At 31.8% G+C, this 26,814-nt stretch overlaps 1 protein-coding gene across 1 annotated transcript; it reads left to right on the top strand.

Moving 5' to 3' along the window:
* The first annotated feature begins 18,572 nt into the window (after window positions 1-18,572).
* On the top strand, window positions 18,573-20,971 carry LOC146993964 (uncharacterized). Its single transcript, XM_085826674.1, has one exon. The coding sequence runs from the start codon at window positions 19,456-19,458 to the stop codon at window positions 20,833-20,835; it is 1,380 nt and encodes a 459-aa protein (XP_085682800.1). The 5' UTR covers window positions 18,573-19,455; the 3' UTR covers window positions 20,836-20,971.
* Window positions 20,972-26,814: the final 5,843 nt, after the last annotated feature.

The following is a 26,814-nucleotide window of genomic DNA, read 5'->3' as shown; positions in this document are numbered from 1 at the left end:
GTAAATGGCATTTTATCAAAAAAATCTTTCAAATGGTTTGATTTTATTGCACCTCTACAATTAGAAACTATATCTTTTAAATTCTTTGTTATACTAGGTATTAATATCTTTTGGATTGTCGGATGCAGCAACATAACTAATAATTCAGACATTAAAGTCTTACAAGTGTTAATTTTAGGTTCAGTGTTACACACAACAGTATCTGAAATAGCATTAGATTTTTTAATTAATTCTAGAGGGGAGGAGTTTTCTTCTTTAAAGATATCTGTTGCAATTACAGAAGGACTTGGTTGCCTGCATGTAATTGAGTGTATTTTATGTACGTGTTTACATAGTGTGCTGAAGTCTGGACAATTACAATTATATAAATGATGACACAGATTTAGACAGGAGAGGTTAATACACTTTGAATAACAATGATCTGTTTCTGAACATAGTTCATGCAACCGCTTAACTGTATATTGAATATTTTTACGTGTCTGTAATTTTATAGACCACAAACAAAGATGTGTTTCTGTTACATCACTATCAGGTATTTTCATTCCAGATTCATGTCATTTATTATAAGTTGGCGGGTAGATGCTCTCTTTACAGTTAATTTCAACTTTATACTTATAAGTCATGTAAATATCTTCTTCAATTTTTAAAAGCACATTAATTAAATTATCGAGGCGTCTGTTAAATTTACGTTTTAAGTATAGTTTTCAATTTATTGTGAAATGACTCGCAATACATGTTAGTATCTATGAATGCATGAGGGAAGTTTCTGCATGCCATTGACCACAGATAATAATACTCCTCAAAATAATTTACGAACGATGGTGCAACAGCTCGAAACTTTTGAAGGAAATTATCCATCATAGAAATAAATAAAGAATTAGTTTCTTCAAGCAATATAACTAAATTAAAATAAATTTCATCCCGAAGTTTTTGACTTGAAACCATTTGAAATAAACTACGTTGCCATGCACGATGTACATGCCATTTACATAGTATATGTTTAATACCTGGACCAAATGGTTTTTCAAATGCAGGATGTGTAGTTTTATCATCATCTGTCATTAACAATTAATATTAAGCTCAGGTATTACACATTTGATACTACGAAATAAATTGTACATCGTATCCTGATCCAACTGATTTGAAATAAAATGTGCTACAGGGTAACCACTACCAAATTCATCCGGGACAATTAAATTTAGCAAATAAAAACCATACTGATTTGTTTTGTGAGTAGAATGTATACATAAAATCCTGCTACAACCTTCAATCATCATTTCTTTTTGCTCCTTTGTCTGCAATCCTAGTGCAAAAGACAGTGTGTGAAGGCCTTTCGGACCATACAATGTTGGTTTTCCTTTAGGTTTGTAAATAAGAATAGGGTCATACGATTCCTGCCTAAGTTTCTCAACTATGGCAGCAACAGAAAGTGAATCATGACTAAGAGAAGAAATCATTACACGCTTTACATAGTAATTTATAGTCCTACATGTTACAAAATTATCTTTAATACTTAAGCTCTCTCTATTATCATGTGATCCACTTCCATCTCGGATAAATTCTTGAATTTGATCGGTAGAAACACCTAACTGAGCATAAGTTTTGATTTGATCACGACAATTCTGACTAAGCTGTTGAAATTTGGTATTTTCAAACGACAGCTCATGATTGTGACCTGAATAAAAAATAGCTGTTGCAAGATCTTGTTCCTCAGAAACTAAAATTCTGGATGGACATCTGAAGCCTAATGGTAAAGAAACTAAGATTTTTTCTACTTGAAATTGACACTGGTTTTTTTTTGTGTTACAGTGAAATGACAACAATAATAATGGTATGCTTTATTAACTTTATGTTTACTTCCAGAACACTTCTTAAAAGAACTGAATGTTTCCTTAGAATGACATTCTAACCACAGCTGAAACTCCACCATTGATGAAAATGTAAGCTCCTTCACATCCATCTCAGAATTGTGAAATTCAGCCAAATGTTTATTATGATCACTAATAAACTGGAAGGATGCCTTGCAATCAGGAAAAACACACGGTTTACGAATATTTAAATTATTTTTAGAACAGCAAAACTTCTTATGATGAAAAAGGTTACTGTGGGTTATACAGTCTATTTCACAGTTGTCACAAATATATGATTTTGAATCAATTTCAGAAGACACAGATTTACACCTTTTTTTTTATGATTAAAAAATGACTGTCTTGAAGCATATGACTTCATGCATACCTCGCACCTTCTTGGATATTTATTTTCTATTTCATCATTCTTTATGGTAGTACATAAATTATCCTTATTTAAAATTTTACAGTTACGTTTGTGTCTTGATAAAGTTTCTTTACAAGAGAAATCTTTCTTACAACATGGACAAATTATAGTCTTTATATTTGGGTTAACAGAAGTAATAACTTAGCAGTTTTCTTCAACATACCCATTTTCAGATTTCTGTACATTACTTTCACCCTGATTAGAATCATTTGCATCCCCAAACTTAATGTTAGAACATTCTGAATAATTTTTAAGAATAGAAAACTTGTTAAAATGAAAATATGGATGGTAAGAATTAAAATTTGCATAAGAACCAACAACTGATGGGCAAGTATTGGAATTGGTGACAAGCTGAGTAGATGAAACAGAGCCTCAAAAGCCAGTAGGCTGAGAAGTGACTAACGACATAAAAGAACATTTAGATACAGATATAGTAGCCTTCTGCAAATCTGAATCAGAGCAAACAAATGAACCCTTAAAAACTGGAAAATTTGCCATGGAAGTACAAGAATTGAAACTGATACCAAGATGAGATGATGATGAATTGGAATCCGAAGAGCCTGCAGGTTGAGAATTAGACACTGAATTTCCAGGAAGTTCAGAAATAGCTGCAGTATCAGGACGTTGAGATCCAGTAGAATTTAAAACACCTGATGTAGTGTGGACAGTACATTCGAGAGTTGGAAAATCCAATACATCCAAAACACTGGAACTGCTATCCAAAATCATACTAGAAAATCCATGTTTTAAAACATCTGAGTAAAGTGGCTTAGGAGGTGGATCCAAAAAATTTACACTAGTGCCAAGTGAATATTCAAGAAGTGGAAAATCTGATAAACTCGGAATACTGGGATTAGTATTCAAAACAGAGCTAGTAAAACAATCATGCTTTAAAACATCTGAATAAAGCGGTTTAGAAGAAGAAACGGGACAAAAAATTTCTAGAATTACAAACCCGAACACTGGAAACTAAAGAACGTTTCACAACATCTGAAAAGAGTGGTTTGGAAACAGAAGCACCAACATTACTACCCAAATGAGTACTCAGAACAGAAGGAATACTGGTTAATGCTGGGAAACTGCTAAGGGATGTAGAACAAAATGGTACGCTTACCTCTGCAACAGTCAAACTTATCCTGATATCTTTTACAAAAATTTTCCCCAGCTGCTGATTACCTCTCCGATTTAGGTGTAAACCGTCTCTGGATAAACAAGTACTCCAAGAATAGTCAAAAGAGCTGCAAAAGAAAAACCCATCTTTACCTTCGTATGTTGCGAGAAATCTTGAATTTATGTTTAGTATCTTCCTATTAAGTTCTTGTAGGTGATACGTGTTACAATCTCGATATAAATCCGGGCATCGTGGGAGAACACCTGAAAACAGAATGACCTTCGGGTTTAATCGTTCAATTCCCTTATATAGACAACCATATTTACGATGAATTTCATCTAAATCGTCATTTGAATTATTGGTACCAACGTGGACAAAAACTAAATGAAAATGGTTGTTCATAAAGGCAATCTCACGTGTCAACCTTTCAATCCTAGCTCCTGAAAAGCAACGAAAATCAACTTCGTAATCAGGTAAATTCGCAGACAAATATTCTTGTAAATATTTAATCATAGAATCCCCGATTATGAGTATTTTCATCTTTTCAGATTGCTTAGACAAACACATAACTAAAATAAGATAATTAAAACACAAAATATCAGCGCTAATACTACGTACCTTGCTTCCCCCACAACAGCACGTGCAAGCAAAATGGCGAAAACGTGTATTGCTTACTTCGAAAATTACATTTGGCTTCATTTTTCAATTTTGGCGCAAATTACGGTAACCTCTTAGTGTTGCCATCGGTCACGTGAGACCCGCTAACTTCCGTAAACTCTCAGCGTTTGTCGTCGCATATATCTGCAAACCTCTAGCAAAACTGTTAACTTTAACTCTTGAAGTAACGTTTACCTCATATTTTAATACGTAGTGTTTGGTATCGTAATTGCACTTGATAATATGAGTTCATTGGTAATATGTGTGCGTATGTGAAGCATTGCTTAGTGTTCCAAGTTTGTAGTATTTATGTTATTATATTATTTTCTTTCATTCTGAGAAATTAGATTTTTTTTATTTATTAATGCGTAGAATTTTAGCATGCCTACACAGAATATGACGTGATTTAAAAATTTTAGAAACTGATATGAAAGCTGTGTAATGATGTTCATATGCAATACAAATATTCTTCTTTTTTTATTAATGTCAAGTTTAAAATTTTTAGAAATAATGAAAATTGTCTAATTATTGGTATGTAAGGAATTATGTCGTTACGTAGCAAGAAGGTAATTTGTAAAAATGATAAAATTGAAATGTTCCACAATATGAATTAAAAAAAAAATAATTTTATTTGTATAAATAAAAAAAATTAATAAAAATAATAATAATAATTTAATAAAAATCTTTGAAAATATTGATGCTCTAAAAGTATTAGAGACTGCGACGTTGTTTATCGTTTTAATAATTGGTAGAATTCGCTCACTGTATCATGGTAATTTTAAATATAAACAATTTACTATACTTATTATCAGTAACGCCTAAGCTTAAATGTTATAAATGTAAATTAAAAAGTAAAGAATTTGATATTAATTTACAATAATAAACAATTTATTATTGTTATTTTTAAGAGAAAGTAGAAAGTACACGTAGTGTAAATGCAAGACTACATTGTGACGTCATAAGCTTAGTCCCACCCATTTAGGGACGTCACACAGCTCCTCCTACTGGACTTTGTTGATGCAGCCTATTCTGCGCTTTTACCATTTTCTATACAAGCATAGTTATATATTTATTTACTAGGCAGAAATTTCTCTTATTATGAATGAGTATTATTAATGAATTCTTTCAGTAATTTATATTTTCGGCGTCGGGATCTTTATAACACGCACATTGATTTGGGATTGATTAATCTTTCAGGAATTTATGTTATACAGAGCTTATACTGAATTTTAAAGTGATTATAAAATGGACCCTTTTCTCAATAACTAGTCAATAGAAAATCCACCAACCTTATAATGTTCATATTATAACTTTAAGTAGATAAATATAAAATGCTTCAAGTCGTAATTTTAAAGCCGTTAATTTAAAGTTGTTTTAGATATAAGTATTTAACTGTTTGGGTATACTATTTCTTTTGATTTAGATAAGTCTCGTTCCACCTATTTTATTTTTTATTATTTTTTTTTCTTTTTAAAACTGAATGTATGCAATGCCCATTTATTATATGCTAGGAGCATTTGAGAATGCATTTTGCTCGTAACTCATGTGAACAGGAAATTAATGCTAATTATGCAATGTTCTAAACTTTATTAATTCTAAAATCCTTAAAAAAATTATGAAATATATGTAAAAGAAAACAATCGTATAAATGGACTAGTTTTGACAGTAATTATTTTAATTTCTGTAATAAGTTACAAGGTGTTTAAATTAAACTGTCTTGTTCAAATAATATTGCCTAAGATTGTAAGCTTACTAGTTTTCACTACATGTTAGCATAAATCCTAATTAGCCTATTAAATTGTTTCATGCACACACACATTTATAAAAGTACGAGTTTCTTATGCCAATAACACCTACCTTGTTACAGTGGTTCACTTGCTACTGGCAGTAAGTTCTTGTGGGCTTGAAATTTACATTAATTTCCTATCTAAAAACACTTATATAAGGGGTTTTGTTTATTTATACTTGTTGCAGTGGAATATGAAAATGTTTCATTGTATTAATAAGTTATATAACTTTTAAAATTTTTGAAAAAAGTTAAGAAAATTATATGGAAAATAAGCAATCTAGTGAGCCTTCCACAGTAATATAATGTCAAACACGATTGATGAATGTGAATATTTCACTCCAAAATTACATAAGAATAGCCTAAAATATTTAATTACTGCAAATAAACTGTTAAATATACAAATTCTTGTTTTTTTCTTTGTGTATCATATTTTAGCACTTATACTTGTTTTCAATAATTCAAGAAAAATGAATTTTTTTTAATGACTAATGATGTTTTATGCTCTTAAAAATATACATCCATAGGCACACAAGTAAATTTGTACTTCTGGTTGTGAACATATCATTTGTAAAAATGTTTAGAAAAATAGCAAGTAACTTTATATTTGAATGGTACGAATGAATGTGGTTAATCTTATTCTTATCCATCAACTGATGGTTAATCTTATTCTTTTTATAACTGTATTATCACCATTTTGAATGTAATTCCATAACCAAGTGTTGTTTTCAAATAACTGAAGAAAGAAATATTTAGGATGTAGCAATTATATATTACATGAGCAATTGTATGTTACCTGAGGATGTATCAATTAAATATTACTTATGTTATATGCATTTGACATATGACAACAAACATGTGCTAATTATTTGCACTTTTCAAAACTTTATGACAGCATCCATGGCTCTTTTTAGCCCAAAAGAGTTAATAGTTTTGTTTTAAGATTTTGCATTATTCACTCTAAATGGCTGCATCACTTTTTTTGCATTGTGCACTTTAAATGGCTATATCTCTTCAAATTGTTACCATCCAAACATTATCGCCCTGTATTATTTTTAAAGAAATTAAATGATGAACGTTTTCCACAACGGTAACCCTTCCCTTAAGCAGATAGCTCTTGAGTGCTTTGCCATGATTAAATAAAAATACAATAAAACCCTTATTAGACTGCATGTATTTAAAGGATGGCGAATGCTTACGATTTTATAACCTTTTGATGCATGTTTATTTATTTGCTCTTTTTCATATTAAAAGGTGTGTGAACTTCACTTCAAGCAAGAGGATGTTCTGAGGCAAACTGAATTCTTTGATGAGAAAACTGGAAAGAGGATCATTATACCATTGTCATATCCTCGTTTAAAGAATGGTGCAATTCCAAGTCTGTTTCCTGATGGTCCGAGTCATCTTAGTTCCTGTGTTTCATCAAGGGAATCACCAGAGCATAAAAGACTCAAAAGAGAACAAGATGCACTCGAAAAAGCCTTAGCCTGTAGCTTAGCTGAAAAGGAAGAGTATGAACGAAAACAAATGTTTTATAATTTAGATGAACTAAAAATTTGTTTTAATACTGTGAATTTACCAGATAACTGGATAGTTATACACAGGCCTATACATACTATGATTCTTAATATTTCTAATGACAATCATCCAAGAGTTCTAAAATCATTATTTATTGATTGTAATTTGAATATATCTGTAGCAATTAGAAATATACCTATTAAATCACTGAAGCAATATGTAATCCCATCAAAAATTAACAACCTTAAAGATATTTTAAGTATTTTAGAGAAATTAGACCTATTTGCCTCAAATGATTCATCTGAAGACAGTATTCAAAATTATTTACAAATTGTAAATGAATTAATGACAATTTTAAAAGAGAAAATTCCACATAAAAACAATGAAATAAATTTTCTCCTTGAGCAACTATCAAACTTGAATTCAGAAAAACAGCAATATAGGTATTCTGCAGACTTTCTAATATTTTCCACTTTACTTCACACAATTTCACCACATGCATATAATTTTATTCGAAATTCAGAAAATATTATTATGCCTCATCCACGGACCATTCAGAAAATTTTTTCAGATTTTAATATATATCCAATAAATGAACAATACAACCAAAAGTTCCTAAGCTACATAAAATTTAAATTTCAAGAGCTATCAGAAAAAGATCTGCTTGTTATTTTAATGATTGATGAAATTCATCTAAATCAAGCATTTGATTATAAAGGTGGTAATTTGTGTGGAATGGCATATAATTGCAAAAATGCTGCGTCTAGTGCATATGTTTTCATGATTCACAGCCTATTATCTGTTTATAAGGATGTTGTACATATTTTGCCGGTGAAAACACTTAGTGCGGATAATTTGTATATTTATATTAAAAAAATTGTTGTGGGATTAGAAAATATTGGGTTTAAAATTATTGCTATTGTCACTGACAATAATTCGATTAATAAAAAGGCTATGTCTCTGTTTTCAGAACCACCTAAAGTTAGTATTGTTTATCAAAACCCTGTTGACAAATCTAGGCCAATGTTTTTTATTATTGATACAGTGCATATTTTAAAATGCATTAGAAATAACTGGATAAATCAAAAAAATAATAATCAGAGTATGTTTTTCCCAAGTTTTGATGATGCTTCACATATTGAAACTGCATCTTTTTCTTGTATTAAAAAATTACATGAATCTGAAACTGGTAAGTTATTAAAGTATGCTTATGGTCAGACAATAAAAGCTCTATATCCAACTAACTTAGAAAAACAAAGTGTAAAGCTTGCATTGCAGATTTTTAATGATAATGTTGTTGAAGCATTATTTTCTTTTGGGCAGCAGAAAGAAATAATAAATTCCCAAGAAACTGGAAACTTTATTAAAATAATAAACACATGGTGGTTGTTCGTGCCTGCGCATCTGTAATGTGATGATCTAACGAGTTTGAGAATCGCCATCGACGGTATAAGAGGGCTGGTCACAGCTATGAGTTAATTGTAATTAATTATGAGAATTAATAAAAAATCGAACCAGCGAATTTATTTAGTGTGTGTTATTTGGGATGAGACCCAAACATATCTGGTCCGTCGAGCCGGAGCGTGAATAAATAGTGTTTCGTTTTTGAGAACACAGGAGTGTTTGTGTTTGCCAGTATTCCAAGCTTGTTCTTTTCAACGAATATCGCTGATTTTGGATAAGGATATTCATCGAAAGTGAATCACTGCAGAGGTAAGTGATTCCTCTCTTGTTAATTCTGTACTTTCTGTGCTTGTTCTGTTATAAATAACAATGTTATTTAAGGGTGCTAAAAAAGAAGATTTAAGGCTTATTGCCTTAGAAATAAATCTAAATGTTGACGAAAAAATGACTGTAGCAGATTTGACTGATATTATTGAGAATAGTGAAATTTTCAAAACTAAACAAGATTTAGTAAAAGAGATAGCAAACTCTATTATCGAAAATAGAAAACAGGAAGAGCAAAAACTTGAGTTAGAAAAAATAAAACTTGAGAGATCAAAGAATGAGTTAGAGTTGGCTAAGCTTAAAGCAGAAACTAAACTTGATGGTGTAAGCGAAACCGAAACAAAATCAGAGTCACTAGATCAATTAATAAAAAGTATCAGAACCTTAACTGTAAAAATTCCTATACGGCCTGAGAGTTGGGGATTTTTCTTTTCGTCATTAGAACGAGCGTTTATTACAAAAAATGTTTCGGAGGACTATAAAGCAGAAATTCTGTTAAATCTGTTAGGAGACAAAGCTTCGAATATAATAACCTATTTACATGATAAGGATATCGCGAATTATGAAAAAGTAAAAGAAGTAGTTCTGAAGGAGTTTCAGCCAACACCATATTCGTGTTTAGAAAACTTTAGAAAAACTGTTAAACAACCTCATGAAACTCATGTGCAGTTTGCTTCACGCTTAGTAACTACTTGGGATTATTATTTAAAATTAAGGAAGGTAACTGACTTCGAGACCCTCAAACAACTAATAATTTCAGATAGGTTATACCAATCTTTAGATACGGGAACAGCTTCTCACATTGCAGTGAGGCAAGGTGATTCATGGTTTTCACCTAGTGAGTTAGGTAAAGAAATAGATTTATATTTCACGTCACGAGGAAAACCTCTTACTGAGAATTCTCATGTTAATCGTAAGTATAATAGCTCAAAAAGTGTAGCTAAAGTGTTTTTATCAGATGTTAAAACAGAGAACTGTATTTTATGCCACGAGAATCACGGATTGGCAAAATGCCCATCGTATTTAAAATTACCGGTACAAGAAAGAGTACAGGTTGTGAAATCTAATAAATTATGTTTTAACTGTCTACATATGCATTCAGTATCAAATTGCCCATCGAAATATTCTTGTTTTTGTCAAAAACGGCACCACAAAACTATTCACTTTCCGAAAGTAAATAATATCGTAAAGGAATCGGAACAAAATAAAAACAAAACAAATGTATCTGACTGCAACATTCCCAAACGAGATGACTCATCGACCTTGAATGTTAATGCGCAGGAGTTCGTTCAAAAGGCATTTATTAGCAATTATTCGAATAAACAGAGTACAGTTCTGCTTTCAACAGTCATATGTTTTCTAATTGATAACGAGGGGAAAAAACACAGAGTGAAGTGTTTGCTGGACGGGGGCAGTATGTCGAACTTTTTGACACGGAATTTTATTGAGCATTTGCAGTTAGAGAAAGAAAAAACAAACATTTCCGTTTCGGGAATAAATTATGCTACTTTAACAATAAAGCATAAAATTAATGCATCGATATGCAATAAAGAAGGAACTTTTATAAAGAATTTGGACTTTTTAGTAATTCCAAAAATAACTGCTGATTTAACACCTTCGCGGAAAATTAAAATTTCAGTGCAAGATCTTTCTAATTTAAAATTAGCAGATGAAGGATTTAATGTTCCAGAAAGGGTAGATATGTTGTTGGGAGCGGGAGTTTTTTATGAACTTTTGAAACCGAGTCAAATTCGAATCAATAATCCTGATCTTATTTTTCAAGATACAGTTTTTGGTTTTATCGTGTCTGGAAGTATTCCAACAGAGACTGAAAACAGGGTTCATTGTGGGTTGATAAAGGAAGAAGATAACTTAGATAAAGATCTTAGAAAATTTTGGGAATTAGAAAATATTGAAACTGATAAACCCAAAAACAAAGAATTTTTAATTTGTGAGAAACATTTCGTAGAAAATTATACACGAGATAAAACCGGTGGGTACGTTGTTAAAATGCCATTAAAGGAGGATCCGGACACTTTAGGAAGTTCTAAACAAATTGCAACGAGTAAATTAAATTCCTTATGGAAACGCTTAGTAAAGAATCCCGAATATTTAAAATTATATTCAGATTTTTTAAAAGAATATCAACAGTTAGGACATATGGTCGAGGTGAGTGAAAGCGAGGAGGAACGAGGTTCATATTACATTCCTCATATTGGAGTATATAGGGGAGAAGAGAAAGGTAAGTCGACTCCCTTGAGGGTAGTATTTAACGCTTCTTCTTTGACAACCAAAGGAAACTCTCTAAATTCTATACAGTATAATGGAGGTGTGATACAAGATGATTTATTCTCAATTATGCTGAGATTCAGGAAATATATTTTTGCTTTCACTGCTGATATACAAAAGATGTATCGAGCTATTTCTATCCATCCAGATCAGTGGAAGTTGCAAAGGATTTTATGGAAAGAAGGCATTGATAAGCCAGTTAAAAACTTTGAGCTAACCACCGTTACCTATGGAACTGTGAGTGCGCCATTTTTAGCAATGAGAACACTTGTACAGCTGTCAAAGGATGAAGGAGATAAATTTCCTTTAGCAGCACCTGTACTGAGAGAAGACATGTACATGGACGATATTCTATCTGGAGCTGAGTCGCTAAGTTCTGCGTTAGAACTTCAAAATCAGTTAATAGGCATTTTGAAGAGTGGAGGTATGTTACTTCATAAGTGGTGTAGTAATGCTACTGAACTGTGTCAAACAAACGACAAAACATATCCCTTTGGTAAATCAGAAGAATCTAAAGCATTAGGTATTTTATGGAAGTCAAAAGGAGATTGTTTGAGCTTCAACGTTAAAATCGAAGACAACGTAAAGGTTACGAAACGGCAAGTGTTATCCGTCATATCTCGCATCTTTGACCCATTGGGTATAATTTCTCCAGTTATAATTGTAGCAAAAATATATATGCAGAAATTATGGCTGTTAAAATTGAGCTGGAACGATGTTTTGCCAGAAAAGGAGGCTAAAGAATGGAAAGAATTCTCCACTACTTTGCAGCTAATCAACAACATTGAAGTCCCTAGATGTATTTTATTACCGGAAAGAATCAAGATTGAATTACATGGTTTCTGTGATGCCTCAGAGGCCGCCTATGGAGCAGTTATCTACTGTAAAGCAAAATCAGCAACAAACCATACATCAATGAGGTTGGTGTGCAGTAAATTGCGTGTCTCCCCCCTAAAGAAGACTACAATCCCAAGATTTGAGCTTTGCGCAGCAGTGCTATTAGCTAAACTGATGCATCGAGTGAAATCATCATTAAAATTGGAGCTTACTGCTTGCTATTCACCTTTGGACCGATTCTATGATTGTGCTGTCATGGATCAACAAAGAGCCACACCTGCTGAAGACATTTGTCGCAAACCGGATTTCAAAGATACAGGATCTGACTGAAATAGCACAGTGGCATCATATCGCTTCTGAAGAAAACCCATCAGATCTCATATCTAGAGGTATGTCTGCCGAAAAACTGCAACTAAGTCAACTGTGGTGGAACGGGCCTGACTTCTTAATGAAGGATGAGTACCCTATAAGAGTTATACCTGCAGCAATTACTGTAAAGGACAGTAATGAACTTAAAAACTTTGCTGATTCTGAACTATCTACATGTTTAAATCTGAATGTGAAAAATTTTGTTAATGATTTACTGAATTGCAGTAATAAGTATTTAAAATTAATTCGTATTATAAGTTTTTGTTTTAGGTTTTACAAGAATTGTAAGCAAGAACAAAAGCAGGTAGGTAATTTACAAGTGGGAGAATTGAGAGCAGCTGAAGAAACTTTAATAAAATTAGTACAGGGTGAGTATTTTATAAATGAGATAAATGATCTTAAAAAATCAGATATTGTTCCAAGAAATAGTTCTATTAAAAGTCTTAACCCTTTCATTGACAGTAATGGACTGTTGAGAGTTGGAGGTAGATTAAAAAATAGCAATTTAACTTATGAGAAAAAATTTCCTATTATTCTGCCTTCTAAACATAAATTAACAGAGTTAATAGTTAATTATTATCATTTAAAATATTTGCATGTGGGTCCTCAATCTTTGTTATATCATATAAGAGAAAAATTTTGGATTGTAAGTGGTAGAAATGTTTGTAGAAAAATTGTAAAAAATTGTATAATATGTTTTAAAGCCAATCCCATTGTTGCTCAGCAAATCATGGGTGATTTACCCAAGGAAAGAATCACAGCTAATCTTACATTCAATTGTACTGGAGTTGACCTCTGTGGCCCATTCTTAATTAAGTACAAAAACCAAAGAAAAGGTATATATCAAAAAGTTTATGTGTGTATATTCATTTGTATGGTTACTAAGGCCATTCATTTACAGCTGATAACAGACCTAACATCTGAAGCATTAATAGCTACCTTGAAACGTTTCTTTGCACGAAGAGGTAAAAGTTTAACACTATTTAGTGATAACGCTACAAATTTTGTAGGTGCAAATGCAGAATTAAAAAGGTTAAACAAACTAGTGAACGAACAAGATGAGCTTTTAGCTGGTTATTTGAGTTCTGAGAATATCGAATGGAAATTTCTCCCTCCCAGAGCACCTAATTTTGGAGGCCTTTGGGAGGCTGGAGTTAAATCTTTTAAGTACCATTTCAAACGTGTCGTAGGTAATGCAAAATTGACATTTGAACAATTTTTAACAATTATGATTCAGATTGAGGGAATTTTAAATTCCCGACCATTGACACCCTTGTCTTCGGACATTGATGATTTAGAGGTTCTAACACCTGGGCATTTTTTAATTGGTAGAGCAATTAATTCGATCCCTGAGCCAGATATCACGGAAGTTAACATTAACAGGTTAAAATTGTGGCAACAGATCACAAGATTAGTACAAATTATCTGGAAAAAATGGAACTTCAATTATTTAAGTCATTTGCAAAATCGATCTAAATGGCAAAGTTCTAAAAACAATATACAAGTTGGAGACATGGTCTTAATTAAAGATAATTTGCCTTGTTGTAATTGGGCGGTTGGTCGTATAATAGAAGTATTTTTTGGTAAAGATGGAAAGGTTCGCGTGTGTAATGTAAAAACTAAAACTGGAACTTTCAAACGACCAATTACCAAATTATGTGTCTTACCAATACAAAAATGAGTATTGTCCTTATAGTTATTGTACAGTATTGAATGTGTTTCACATAAAATGTCATTATGTAACTGAAATGTTATATTGTATTGCTTTGAGTTGTACGCTAATGTATATGGTAAATGTCTAATTATAAAAATGATTTTTATGTAATAGTACTTATTCAAAATTGTTTATGATATACTTGTTTAATTTTTTTATGCTATATCTTAATTACAATAGTTGAATGCTAAGCATTGCAACGCGGGGCGGCATGTTCGCGCCTGCGCATCTGTAATGTAATCCACGCATGCGCATCTGTAATGTGATGATCTAACGAGTTTGAGAATCGCCATCGACGGTATAAGAGGGCTGGTCACAGCTATGAGTTAATTGTAATTAATTATGAGAATTAATAAAAAATCGAACCAGCGAATTTATTTAGTGTGTGTTATTTGGGATGAGACCCAAACAGTGGTCAATTGTAAATGTGAAATCTATTTTTAAAGGGGTTCATAAAAATAATGTATTTGAAACACCTTTCACTGTGGCAGAAAATGATGAAAAATATGTTTTTATGAATAACTTTTTGAATTGGCTAGATAGTTGGAAAAATTTGAATTTAACCTCTGGTTGCCTAACCAAAGAAACTCACTTTGCAGTATACCATACAACGTATGCTTTAATTGAGATATCAAGGTATTGTATAAATGAGTTGGGTTTTAAATACCTTTTACTTGGAAAAATACAAACAGATATGTTAGAGGCTAGATTTGGTAAGTACAGGCAACTGGCTGGAGCTCACCATAATATTTCTATCAGACAGGTTTATGAAATAGAGGGTAAATTAAGACTTCAGAGTACATTACCAACCCTAATAAATTCTTCAAAATTTGGAAATATTCCTCTTCATGTATCTGATTTTAAAGACACCGAAGAACAAACTTTTGATGACACTGATGCACAAACATTCATAGATGAAATAACAGTTGAAGATAGTGATATACACGACATAAAATTGGATGTACCTATTTTCACTTATATAGCTGGATATTGCTGTTATAGTATGCTAAAAAAGTTAAAATGTGATGTATGTAAATCCAATATTACTATTGATAAGGAGTTAGCTTTAGAAAACAATGAAAATATTCATTCATGGATTAAGGTTTTTGATAGAGGTCTTATGTATCCTCATCCTGATTGTTATATACAATTTTATTGTTGTTAAGAAACTTATTTCAGATGAATATGAGCAAAAATTTTTATTTTCGGCAAATCCACGAGTTACAGTGTGTAAAATTACTCTAAATTTACTTCATGAAAATTTTTTTTTAGAGTTGAATGACTGTCCTAAACTTCATGACCCTCAAATTATTTTGAAAAACATCATACAAGCATCAACGAATATTTTTCTAAATAATTACTGCAAAAAGTTGAATGATAATCTTTTAAGTAACAATTTAAATAAGCAACGGAAATTGAAAACATTAAAAAAATAATTTATGCATACAGCAGAAATGACATATACTATGTTTATAAGTTAGTAAACTTTATAAAATAAGATAGTGACACTAATCTATTGTTTCTTATTATCTTCAGACTTAACTTGTAATTAATTTTATTTAAATGAATATTTTTTGCAGAATGTGGATAGTATGTTAAATAAAAAAATAGTGCTTTTTCTATTTGTGTTGTGAAATCTTTACCAACTCTTTCAAAATGCATGCACACACACACACACACAAAAAGCATTTGTAATAGTTAACTAATTATGCAGTAAAGTGCTAAAGTTGTTAAGTCTCTTATATAATATCATTTTGTGCAAAATAGGTGTATTTATTGTAAACTAGAGAAATATTGATTTTTGAAGATAAAATACTTTGCCAATTAATATTATTATTGTTTAGATTTTGAAATCAGTATCTTGCAATTTTTTAATATTATTTTAATTGAAGCAGACATGTTTATTACATTAATTTTACACTGTAAGAAGAAAATAAATATAATTTGTTTTTACCTACAATTTCATATGAGTTATTTTTATAGATATTCATGCATTTTTATGGAGGAAATTCACTGTATTCTTATACAATATTTCATTGTAATACATGCTAGATTCTGTCAAAACTAAAATGAAATACTTTGGAATTAAAATTTCTAATGATGTGGTTGTACATATACAGGGGAAAACTTATCAAAAATAAATTGAGTAAAAAAATATTTTTAATCCTTCCCAGCTGTAAGGCTTTATGCAGTTATACTAAACTATTTTGATATTAAAGAGACTTAACTGTAATAAAAAATAAGTAGCATCAAGTTACATAAATAAATAGTCATCCCACCCTTTTTCCCACTGTAGTATGCAATGCCATTTCCTGTTACTTCCAGTTATAAATTTACTAGTACAAAAAATTCAGGCCAAAAAAATAAATAAATAAAATCCTTTTTATATGTTTTGAATCCTAATTGTGTTGCTTTCCTTTAATAAAAATCTGAATTATTTTGAAAATTTTAAATGTTACTTTACATCTTAACAATCAGGCTATATATTTTTTCATTTATAATAGTAAAATACATAAAACTTGTTATTCTTTCAATTCTAAGAATTGAGGACATTTGATCTATTTAGATGTTTTAAAAGTTCCTACTGATTACCCTGATAAAAATTCCAGTAAGTACATATATAAACTTCATATTTATCATTTGCTAAAGAATTCTCAAATAAGTTACAATGAAATGCTTTCAGGAACAAAAATTTACAAGTTACAAAAAAAAAATATATATATATATATATATATATATATATGCACATAATTAGACAAAAGGGATGTTACAAACATTTAACAATAAGAATGAAACATAAGAAATTTGAATTCCTAGCAAGTGTCAAGTTTGTTGAATTTTTACAATTTTTCTTTTTTTTATTATTGGGGAAGATGCAGTTATGTATTCTCAAATAATGATCTAATTTAAAATGCCTAAATATATGAAATGTTTTGCTACCGTATTTTAAAACTACCAATGAATAAATATTGATAGATGCTAAAAAATAGTATTTTTCAAATCATTCTCCAGGTTTCTCATCTGTTAAGAAATTCAGTCCCACACTGAAGTGAAAAAAAAAAGCGGAAAATGACTAAACAATTATGTGTAAATTTGTATTTACGAGAAACAGAAAATGCCGTTAAAAATTGATTAAAATTAATTTAAGGATTTTTAGTGTTAATCAACTGTAAACTTGCTTAATTATGCATTATCCTCTTTGTTAAGGAAGAAAATATTTAATAAAATATATATTCTTCAGAAAGCAAACCAGCATCAGCCAGATATTCAGTATATATTTATTACTACTAATCTGAAGTATGTTGAATTAATTTCTTTACTATACTGTTATTATTTTAAGCGTAAAAATATATATGGAAAGTAAGGTTAGGTATTTGAAATTAGAAAATGCAGTCGATGATATCAAATCGGAATATATATATTTGCACACACACACACACACATATATATATATTTAAAACCAAACGATATAGTAAGCCTTATGCAAGGAAATAAAAACTACTTTTCATTTTCTCTCCTCTTAAAGGAATAACAGCGATAAGTGGTTTCATGTGGCAACCATGCTTTCTGTACATAAGGACGACTTTAGTGACGTAGTGTGCAGCGTGCCGTGGCTTCGTTTATAGGAGGTACTGCCACTCCCGGATTTCCGAGTTGTCCGACACTCGTCCGTCCACTGCTTCCAAACGCGCATCACTGTGCTGCTGTTACGCTGCACACGAGAGGCTACTGCACGATACGACAATCCAGCTTCACGAAGGCCGATGATTCTCCCTCGTTCAAACTCTGTAAGTTGTTCAAATCTCGCTCTCTTTCGTCGACGAGGCATAAGTACAGATTGAGTTAACGTTTACCACTAGCAGATAACCACCGATAACCATACACGCCTCGCTACAGCCGTCTATTTATTCGGATCCATCAGCCGTTCAGAGGGCGCTGCTCAGCATACGCATGCGCTACGGATTTGCAATTCTAATCAGTTGCATATCATGCGCTACTTTGCATTTCCTGAAAATTTCAGCTCACTCGCGTAAGTCCTTCATGGTGTTGCAATTTTCACAAACGTGAGTGTACAAATAATTATTAATAGAAAAAAAAAAGTAAATAGCTCAAGTAATGCGAGAAAAATGGCGCAAAAAATACACACCTCACTCCCGCTGATTAATTCACGTGAATAAAATTCGCGCCAATTCTTCAGCTTGCGGAAAAATTTACGGAAAAAAAAATAACGCCGAATGCTCGCCAAGCTTTATTGCCAACACAGACATCAAAGGTACATATCCGGTGACGATGTAAAATACACTTCCGGGTTCCGATTTGCAGAATTCTGTAAAACTCCAGCTATTTTGTGTGTGACGTGTGTAAAAGTCGTTGATTTCTAACAAATGCGTAAAGAACCTGCCGCTAGATGGGCACGTGAATCCAAAAGTTGATGGCAAGTAACTTAGCGCACAAATTAAGTGGTGGATTTTTCAACAGGGAAAATATCGTAACGGCACATATTTCTTCTCCTTAGACCATCAATATTTCCTGTCACATTGTTGTAGTTTTAAAATGGTTTCATTTCTTTTATATGTAATTTGGAGCAATGAATAAACAAACTAAGCAATGAATAAACAAACTAAAAAATCATGTTAGTGCGAAATAAACAAACTTATTTTACCTGACAATCATGCCATGTGTGTATCACGCCAGATGTGTCTTCTATTGAAAATCAGTTAATGTTTTATATCATATGTGCATGCACCAACTATTTTGCCTAATCTGAACATTCCAAGTTCAGTTCTGAAATTGTAACATCTCCCAGAAAGCCAGGAATTAGTCATAAATTCTTGATTACATTTCCAAAGAGACCCTGTAAGTTTTTTAAAAAAATATTTGAGTGCAACTTGTATTCTAAATTTTCATGTGGAGGATGAAACATTTTAAATGAGCTCATGCCTACTCACCCAAGAGAAACTCCTCAGGTACATGAGGAAGGTGAAAGCCATTTAGACAGAAGCTTCAATGAAACCTGCATTTCCTTCCTAATGCTAAGAAAACCTTGTGTAACAAGTCATTTAAACTAAAGCAATATTTAAACAATCATACTTATTGACACACGAAAGAAACCTTGTGTATGATGTATACAGCAAGTCTTTAGACAGTATGGCTCTTTAGATAAGCATTGACATGTACATACAGGAAAAAAAATTGTCTGTTAAGGTATGTAAGTATTCATTTGGACCAAAGAGCACCTTAAACATGAATATGTTTATACACGCAAGAAAGAAACCTATTTGTGAGGTATGTAGCAAGTCATTTACTAAAAATAGTCATTTAAACAACCATATGCTACTTCACACTGGAGAGAAACCCCATGTGTGTGAGCTGTGTAATAAGTCATTTACTGCAAAAGGTAATTTAAACAACCATATGCTTCTTCACACAGGAGAGAAACCTCATGTGTGTGAGGTATGTAGCAAGTCATTTACTCGAAAAGCTTGTTTAAACAAACATATGCTTACTCACACAGGAGAGAAACATCATGCTTGGGAGTTATGTAACAAGTCATGTGCTCAAAAAGATGATTTAATCAGCCATATATTTATTCACACAGGAAAGAAGCCTCATGTGTGTGAGGTGTGTAACAAGTCATTTACTCGAAAAGATGATTTAAAGAAGCATATTATCCTTCACACAGGAGAGAGACCTTATGTGTGTGAGGTATGTAACAAGTCATTTGCTCAAAATAGTTGTTTAAAGAAGCATATGATCCTTCACACAGGAGAGAGACCTCATGTGTGCGAGATGTGTAACAAGTCATTTGTTCGAAAAGAAGATTTAAACAGGCATACATTTATTCACACAGGAAACAAGCCTCATGTGTGTCAGGTATGTAACAAGTCATTTACTCGAAAAAGTAATTTAAAGAAGCATTTGCTGCTTCACGCAGGAGAGAGACCTCATGTGTGTGAGTTATGTAACAAGTCATTTGCTCAAAAAGATGATTTAAACAGTCATATATTTATTCACAAAGGAAAGAAACCTCATTTGTGTGAGGTATGTAACAAGTCATTTACTCGAAAAAGTGATTTAAAGAAGCATATGCTCCTTCACACAGGAGAGAGACCTCATGCGTGCGAGTTGTGTAACAAGTCATTTGTTCGAAAAGATTATTTAAACAGGCATATATTTATTCACACAGGAGAGAAACCTCATGTGTGTGAGGTATGTAATAAATCTTTTACTGTAAAAGGTATTTTAAATAACCATATGCTTTTACACACAGGAGAGAAACCTCATGTGTGTGAGGTATGTAACAAGTCATTTGCTCAAAAATGTCATTTAAACAGGCATATGCTCCATCACACAAGAGAGAGACCTCATATGTGTGAGTTATGTAACAAGTCATTTGCTCATAAAAGTGTTTTAAACAGACATATGCTTATTCACACAAGAGAGAAACCTCATGTGTGTGATTTATGTAATAAGTCATTTGCTGAAAAATCTAATTTAAAAAAGCATGTACCTATTCACACCAGCGAGAAACTCCATAAGGTACATGTGTAACAGTTCATCTGGGTTAGAGGAAAATTGAGGCTCAAGTCTACTCATGATACGGAGGCTAATGTTTTTTGTGAAAAAGTTAGATTAATAAGAATCTTTGTAATGTGTGCAATAAAGACCTGCCAATGCTATAAAGTAATGTATTTGTATATGGTGTGTTCAACTTGTCTCAAAATTTTATTGATGTCACATTCCTCCCATTCAGGTAATGTCATGAATTGTTTGAAATGTTGAATATTTTCATTTGATTGGAAATTTTATTCACATTTTGCACTGTAATCCATTTTTCATTACATTTTTCTAAAAAAGTGCAAAACATAAAATATGTCCTTTTGTGGTATCTTTAGAGCTAATCTTTGGAATATGGTAACAGGTAGTTTGGCGACATTTTGGTAAGGCGATAAAGGTTACTAGCTAGGACTTTAGCAGTGTACGTGGATAAAGTCAAGAGTGTACGCAATGCCCTTTTTGTGCAATTGTGGGATTTTTTTTAAGTGAAAATATATTGATGTGTACATGGATACCGTGTATGTGGAATTCTTAAAAACGCGGCAAGCAGTTTGTGATTCTGCACTTTCTCCCAATTTCGCACCTAATCTTCGTCATGATTAAGCACTTTTGGGTTGATCTTTGGATTATGGTAACTTGTCGATTTTTTGGCGACCAACTCTGCTACAGCAACCCTCTATTTTTTTTTTTTTTTTGCTGCCATTTTGTCTTCATGAAGTAAAGACCTGTTTCTTTTTATTTACTGAAGACTTTTTCCAGCAATCTACTAGCCGAATTACACTTATGCTAGAAATTTTATGTAACAAAACTGCTTAATCATGACAAATATTAACTGCAAAATTGAGAAAAAGTGCACAATGGCAAACTCCTTGCCGCGTTTTTCAGAATAGCACATACACATAAACCATTTACACGTCGACTTATTTTTACTTAAAAAAACATCCCAGAATTGCACAAAAATGGCATTGCACACACTCTTAACTTTATCCATCTACACTGCTATTTTCTCATAAATTACAAAAATTTGCACGAAAATGCAAAAAAATTCTGTGAATCTTTAAACTTGGTAAAAAGCACATATATGAAATTACCTGATCGCGAAAAAGTATATACCTTTTCCAAGGATGAACATTTCGACGTATAAAATAAATAAAATATCCAAAAACTTTTACCTCTAAATTATCTATTATATTATAAACGTCACCAACAAATTCATACCGCAAACATTACAAATGGTTACAAATACTTAGTGTCAAATATTTAAATTATTTCCATGCACGTTTACTTCTACTGAAATGTATACCAAATTCCTACAAACATATAATTCACAAAATAACTATCATTTAATTAAAATATAATTAAATTCAAAAACACTACTTAAAATATAAATAAGCACATACATTAAATTAATAAAAATTAGCTTACAATCCTAATTACTTTAAACTAAATCATTGCTAATAACAATTTTCCAATAATACGATATTACTTTATTTATGCCTTACATTTAGAACAATGCATAAAAATAATATCCTCAAATAATTAAAAATACTAACTTACCTATTCTGCGAATTTTTCCTCCACTAAATAAAAAACAAAATTCTCTTCATCACAATGCCTAAATAGCCATTTCGAATTCACTTTAGTTAGGGCCATGGGATCCAAAAATTAACCAACATTTTTTCACGCAACACAGAATAAAGCTAAGTACAAAATTTCCAGATTTCCCCCCTTTTCCGATTTCGTCCATTAATGTCACATGACATATCTCATGATCTCTCATTTCCATCACACAAAATAATGCGTAATCGGAACTGAGTACTTCTCACATTATTACCAAAGTTCTAGGTAGTAACCTTTATCGCCTCCAAAATGTCACCAAACTACCAGTTACCATATTCCAAAGATCAGGCCACTTTTGTTCCATAAAAGTTCTAGCATAAGTGTAATTCGGCTAGCAGATTGTTGGGGGAAAAAATTGCCTTTACTTCGTGAAAACAAAATGGCGTCCAAACAAAAACTAGCAGGTTGCTGTAGCAGGGTTGCTCGCCAAAAAATCGCCAAGTTGCCATAATCCAAAAATTAACCTAAAAGTTTTTTCTCCTCTAATCTGCATGGAGGTCAAAAAGCAGACGATTCACTCTTCTTTCAAGTTCACAATTTATATTGTCGTATTTTCTGAGCTTTGTTATTTCACAAGATTATTTATTGCTGCCTTTTTTTTTTAATCCAGATATTTTGTGGATAAATTAAGAATATTTTTAATTTCAACCCTTTTTAATACAATTGCAGATAAGAAACGCACTCATGATTTTACTGCTTGCAACGTTGAAAAACATAAACAGGTTGCGTTGATGGTAATGCAAAAAGTGGAAATTCTGCAAAAGATGGAGACAGGTGCTACTCCTCGGTTTATAGCAGAATCGTATGGAATTGCGATATGATTGTGTATGATGTATGGAAAAATAAAGAAAAACTGTTGAAATTTATAGCAACAGTGATTCGAACACCAGAACCCGAAACCGGAAATCTTTGCATGAGGCGAAATCGGCAAACCTTGATGCTGTGTATATATAATACAATGAATAATATAATCAATTTATATATGTATGCAAGAATGGATATAATAATTTAATTGAATGTACCTAATATGCCTTGTTTATTTTGCACATTTAACTTTTTAAGTCAAGGAAATGTGCAATTCTGGGATATTTTTTAAGTCAAAATAGGTCAATGTGTACATGGATAAAGTCAAGGGAGTGCACAGTGCCATTTTTGCGCAATTCTGGGATTTTTTTTTAAAGTGAAAATAGGTTGTTGTGTACATGGATACCGAATTTGTGCAAGTGTTTGTCTTGTTATTTTGTAGTGTTTGTCTTGTATTGTGTAGCAGTGATTTTTGTCTTAAAAATCATTGCTCCGCAAGCGAAAATAACAAGAATTGCACAAACTCGGTATCTATGTACCGCCAAGTTTCGTCAATGGGTACCCTTAAATATACTTTTACCACATTTTGTTTTTAAATTGCCAGCAGGAAACATAATTTTTAATTTTCAAGGACACACCCTAGCTTTATGTATGCATTAACACTATGTACCAAAGTTACTAACATACGTTGCACCATTGTAGTCTCGTATTTATCTTATATTTCCTCCTTTGTTTTGGAAGTACAGTAGAAGTCCAGAAATCCGCAATGTTTGGGACCAGAGGATGTGCGGATTTTGGATTTTGTGGATTTTAGGACAGAAAAGATAATATTCAGACTAAAAGTGCAAAATAAACAAGGCGTGTTAGATACATTTACTTAAATTATTATATACATTAATATACAATAATTAATTATATGCATTAAATTATTATTACATATATAAACTGATTATATTATATTGTTCATTTACATTAAGCTCCTCTATTTTTAAATCAACATGAATCTTCTTCCCCTTTTCTCTCAGAAGTAGTCCTGAAATAGGTAGGTACCCTATCACTCCACCGCTGCCAGAACCACTCGTAAAAGACAGCATCGAGGTTTGCCGATTTCGCTTCATGTGAAGATTTCTGGTATTAGAATCCCTGTTGCTGTAAAATTTCAACAGCTTTTCTTTATTGTTCCATATATCATACACAGTGATTGTAGCAATTCCATACGATTCTGCTATAAACCGAGCAGTAGCACCTGCCTCCATCTTTAGCAGATGACCTATATAAATTGATTATATTATTCATTGTATTATATGTACACAGCATCGAGGTTTGCTGATTTCGCTTCATGCAAAGATTTCTAGTTTTGGATTCCGGGGTTAGAATCACTGTTGCTGTAAAATTTCAACAGCTTTTCTTTATTTTTCCCTATATCATACACAATCGTGCCACAATTCCATACCATTCAGCTATAAACCGAGCAGTAGCACCTGCCTCCATCTTTAGCAGAATTTCCACTTTTTTCATTACCGTCAATGCAACTTGTTTATGTTTTTCGACGTTGCAAGCAGTAAAATCACAAATGCATTTCCTATCTGTCAATGTATTAAAAAGCGCTGAAATTTAACATATTCTTAATTTATCCACAAAATATCCAGATTAAAAAAAAATCACGAAAAAATATTGGGAAATAACAAAGCTCAGAAAGTACAACAAAACGTGAAGTGTGAACTTGAAAGATGAGTTAATCGTCTGTTTTTATACCTCGTTGCAGATTGGAGGGGGGAAAAACTCTTATCATGATGTCAATAATTTGGTATTTTCGTTATAACTCACTATTATTCGGTAATTATGACGTCATTATCCAGTAAATATTTTTTCTTTGGTATTTCGGACTCCATGTTGTAGTTTCCGGAACCTATAAACTAAATGTTTATATTTTGAGAGGCAATGTGGATTTCAGATTGGCGGATTTTCGGTATTTGACTGTATTTGCACAGATCAACATTAAGAGAAATGGGAGTCTAAATTTATTTGGAAATTTACTGAGGGAGCATGGTGAAATATTTCTTTTATAATTCAACATTAGAAGAGGAAAAAATCTGAAAAATTTTGTACTCTATTGTCTGTATTGTTAATAAAAATTCTAATCTGGCAAAATTATGTTCTTAACAGAATATGATTTTCTCAGATTATTTTAATTTCATTTCATAGGATTTATTGAAGTAGCATTGCATCTGTTTTACTCTGTTTTATTTCATAAATCTTTGTTTAATTATTGATATAAATGTTTTTTGTACTTTATTACAGCCTTAAAAGCTACAGAAATAAATGTATTGAATTTAAGGAGATATTTAAATGTAGGAATTCTAAAATTTGTATTGTGAAAATTTGCAGTTGCATGTTTTAAATACCTTTTCCATATTTAAAAAGATTATTTGATTTAAATCAAATATTAACTAATATGCATATAAAACATAGGATATGGAATGAATGTTGCCAGTGCCACTTGATACAAGTTCTTAAAAATTATTTTTTCTTGAAATAGCTTTAGATTTGCATATTAATTTATTTTCAATACTTAGTACATCAAGCATAAGTGTAAAAGTACTGAATTTCGTCAAAAATTGTCTGAAAGGAACAATGAGGAAATGAGTTTTAGCCAGTCTTGTATTATACTGAGTGTATGATGTTCCTCTGAGGCAAAACAGATTGCTGTATGCTTGGGGAGAATAGCAGAAAAAAACTCCAGAAATATTTGGAGATTGTTGGAGACGGCCGCTGCAGACAGATGATTACATAACGGCTCGGCGAAGGTCAACAGAAGGAGCGCCGCATCTAATTGGACTATTTTTTATTAATATTATTTTTTTCCTTTAACTGCGAACTAAGCGGGGAAATTCCCTTTTCACTCAGTTATGTATGCACTAGTTAAAGTAATGTAACGTTTTCAGCTTGTGAGAGATATCCATATTAAATCTTTATATTAATAATCCCTGCTGTGATTATTTAATTTGTAACCTGCACGTTGTAGCCCTGTGAGTTGCAACATAGTAAATTTGACGTCCGCTACTTTATATTTTTAATAAAATATGGATATAAAAGTTTTGAAAGCAAAACGAAAGTCGCTGAGAACAGCTTTTACGGTATACTGCAACGATATAGCTCATAAGATCGAAAACAAAAGTTTAATAAGTGACGAAGTCAGTACGTTGTTTTGGCAGATTCAAGACAAATTCTCACGTTTGGAAACAACTCAAGAAGAAGTTTCGAATTTGTTGCTAAGTGATGATGCCCTTCAAGATGAATATTCTGAAGATTTTTTGAAAGCAGAAGAATACCGTGGCAAGTTGTGCTTGATCTGTTCGCTGTTAGAAAATACAAAGAAGGCAAATTCGTTTACGGAAGGAACAACAACCGAGCAAAAAAGGAAATTCAAGCTTCCGAAACTTGAATTGCGAAAATTTAGTGGAGAACCGAAAGAATTTCTTGCTTTTTGGTCCCAGTTTGAGAAAATTCACAACGACCTCTCCATTGTCGATGAAGATAAACTTCAAT

This window comes from Stegodyphus dumicola, chromosome 11 (assembly GCF_044657685.1).
Source record: "Stegodyphus dumicola isolate Sdum_Otavi_A_Nest chromosome 11, ASM4465768v1".
In the NCBI taxonomy this organism is placed as follows: domain Eukaryota; kingdom Metazoa; phylum Arthropoda; class Arachnida; order Araneae; family Eresidae; genus Stegodyphus; species Stegodyphus dumicola.
Note: the sequence above shows the minus strand (reverse complement) of the source record. Positions and strands in the feature narration are given on the sequence as shown.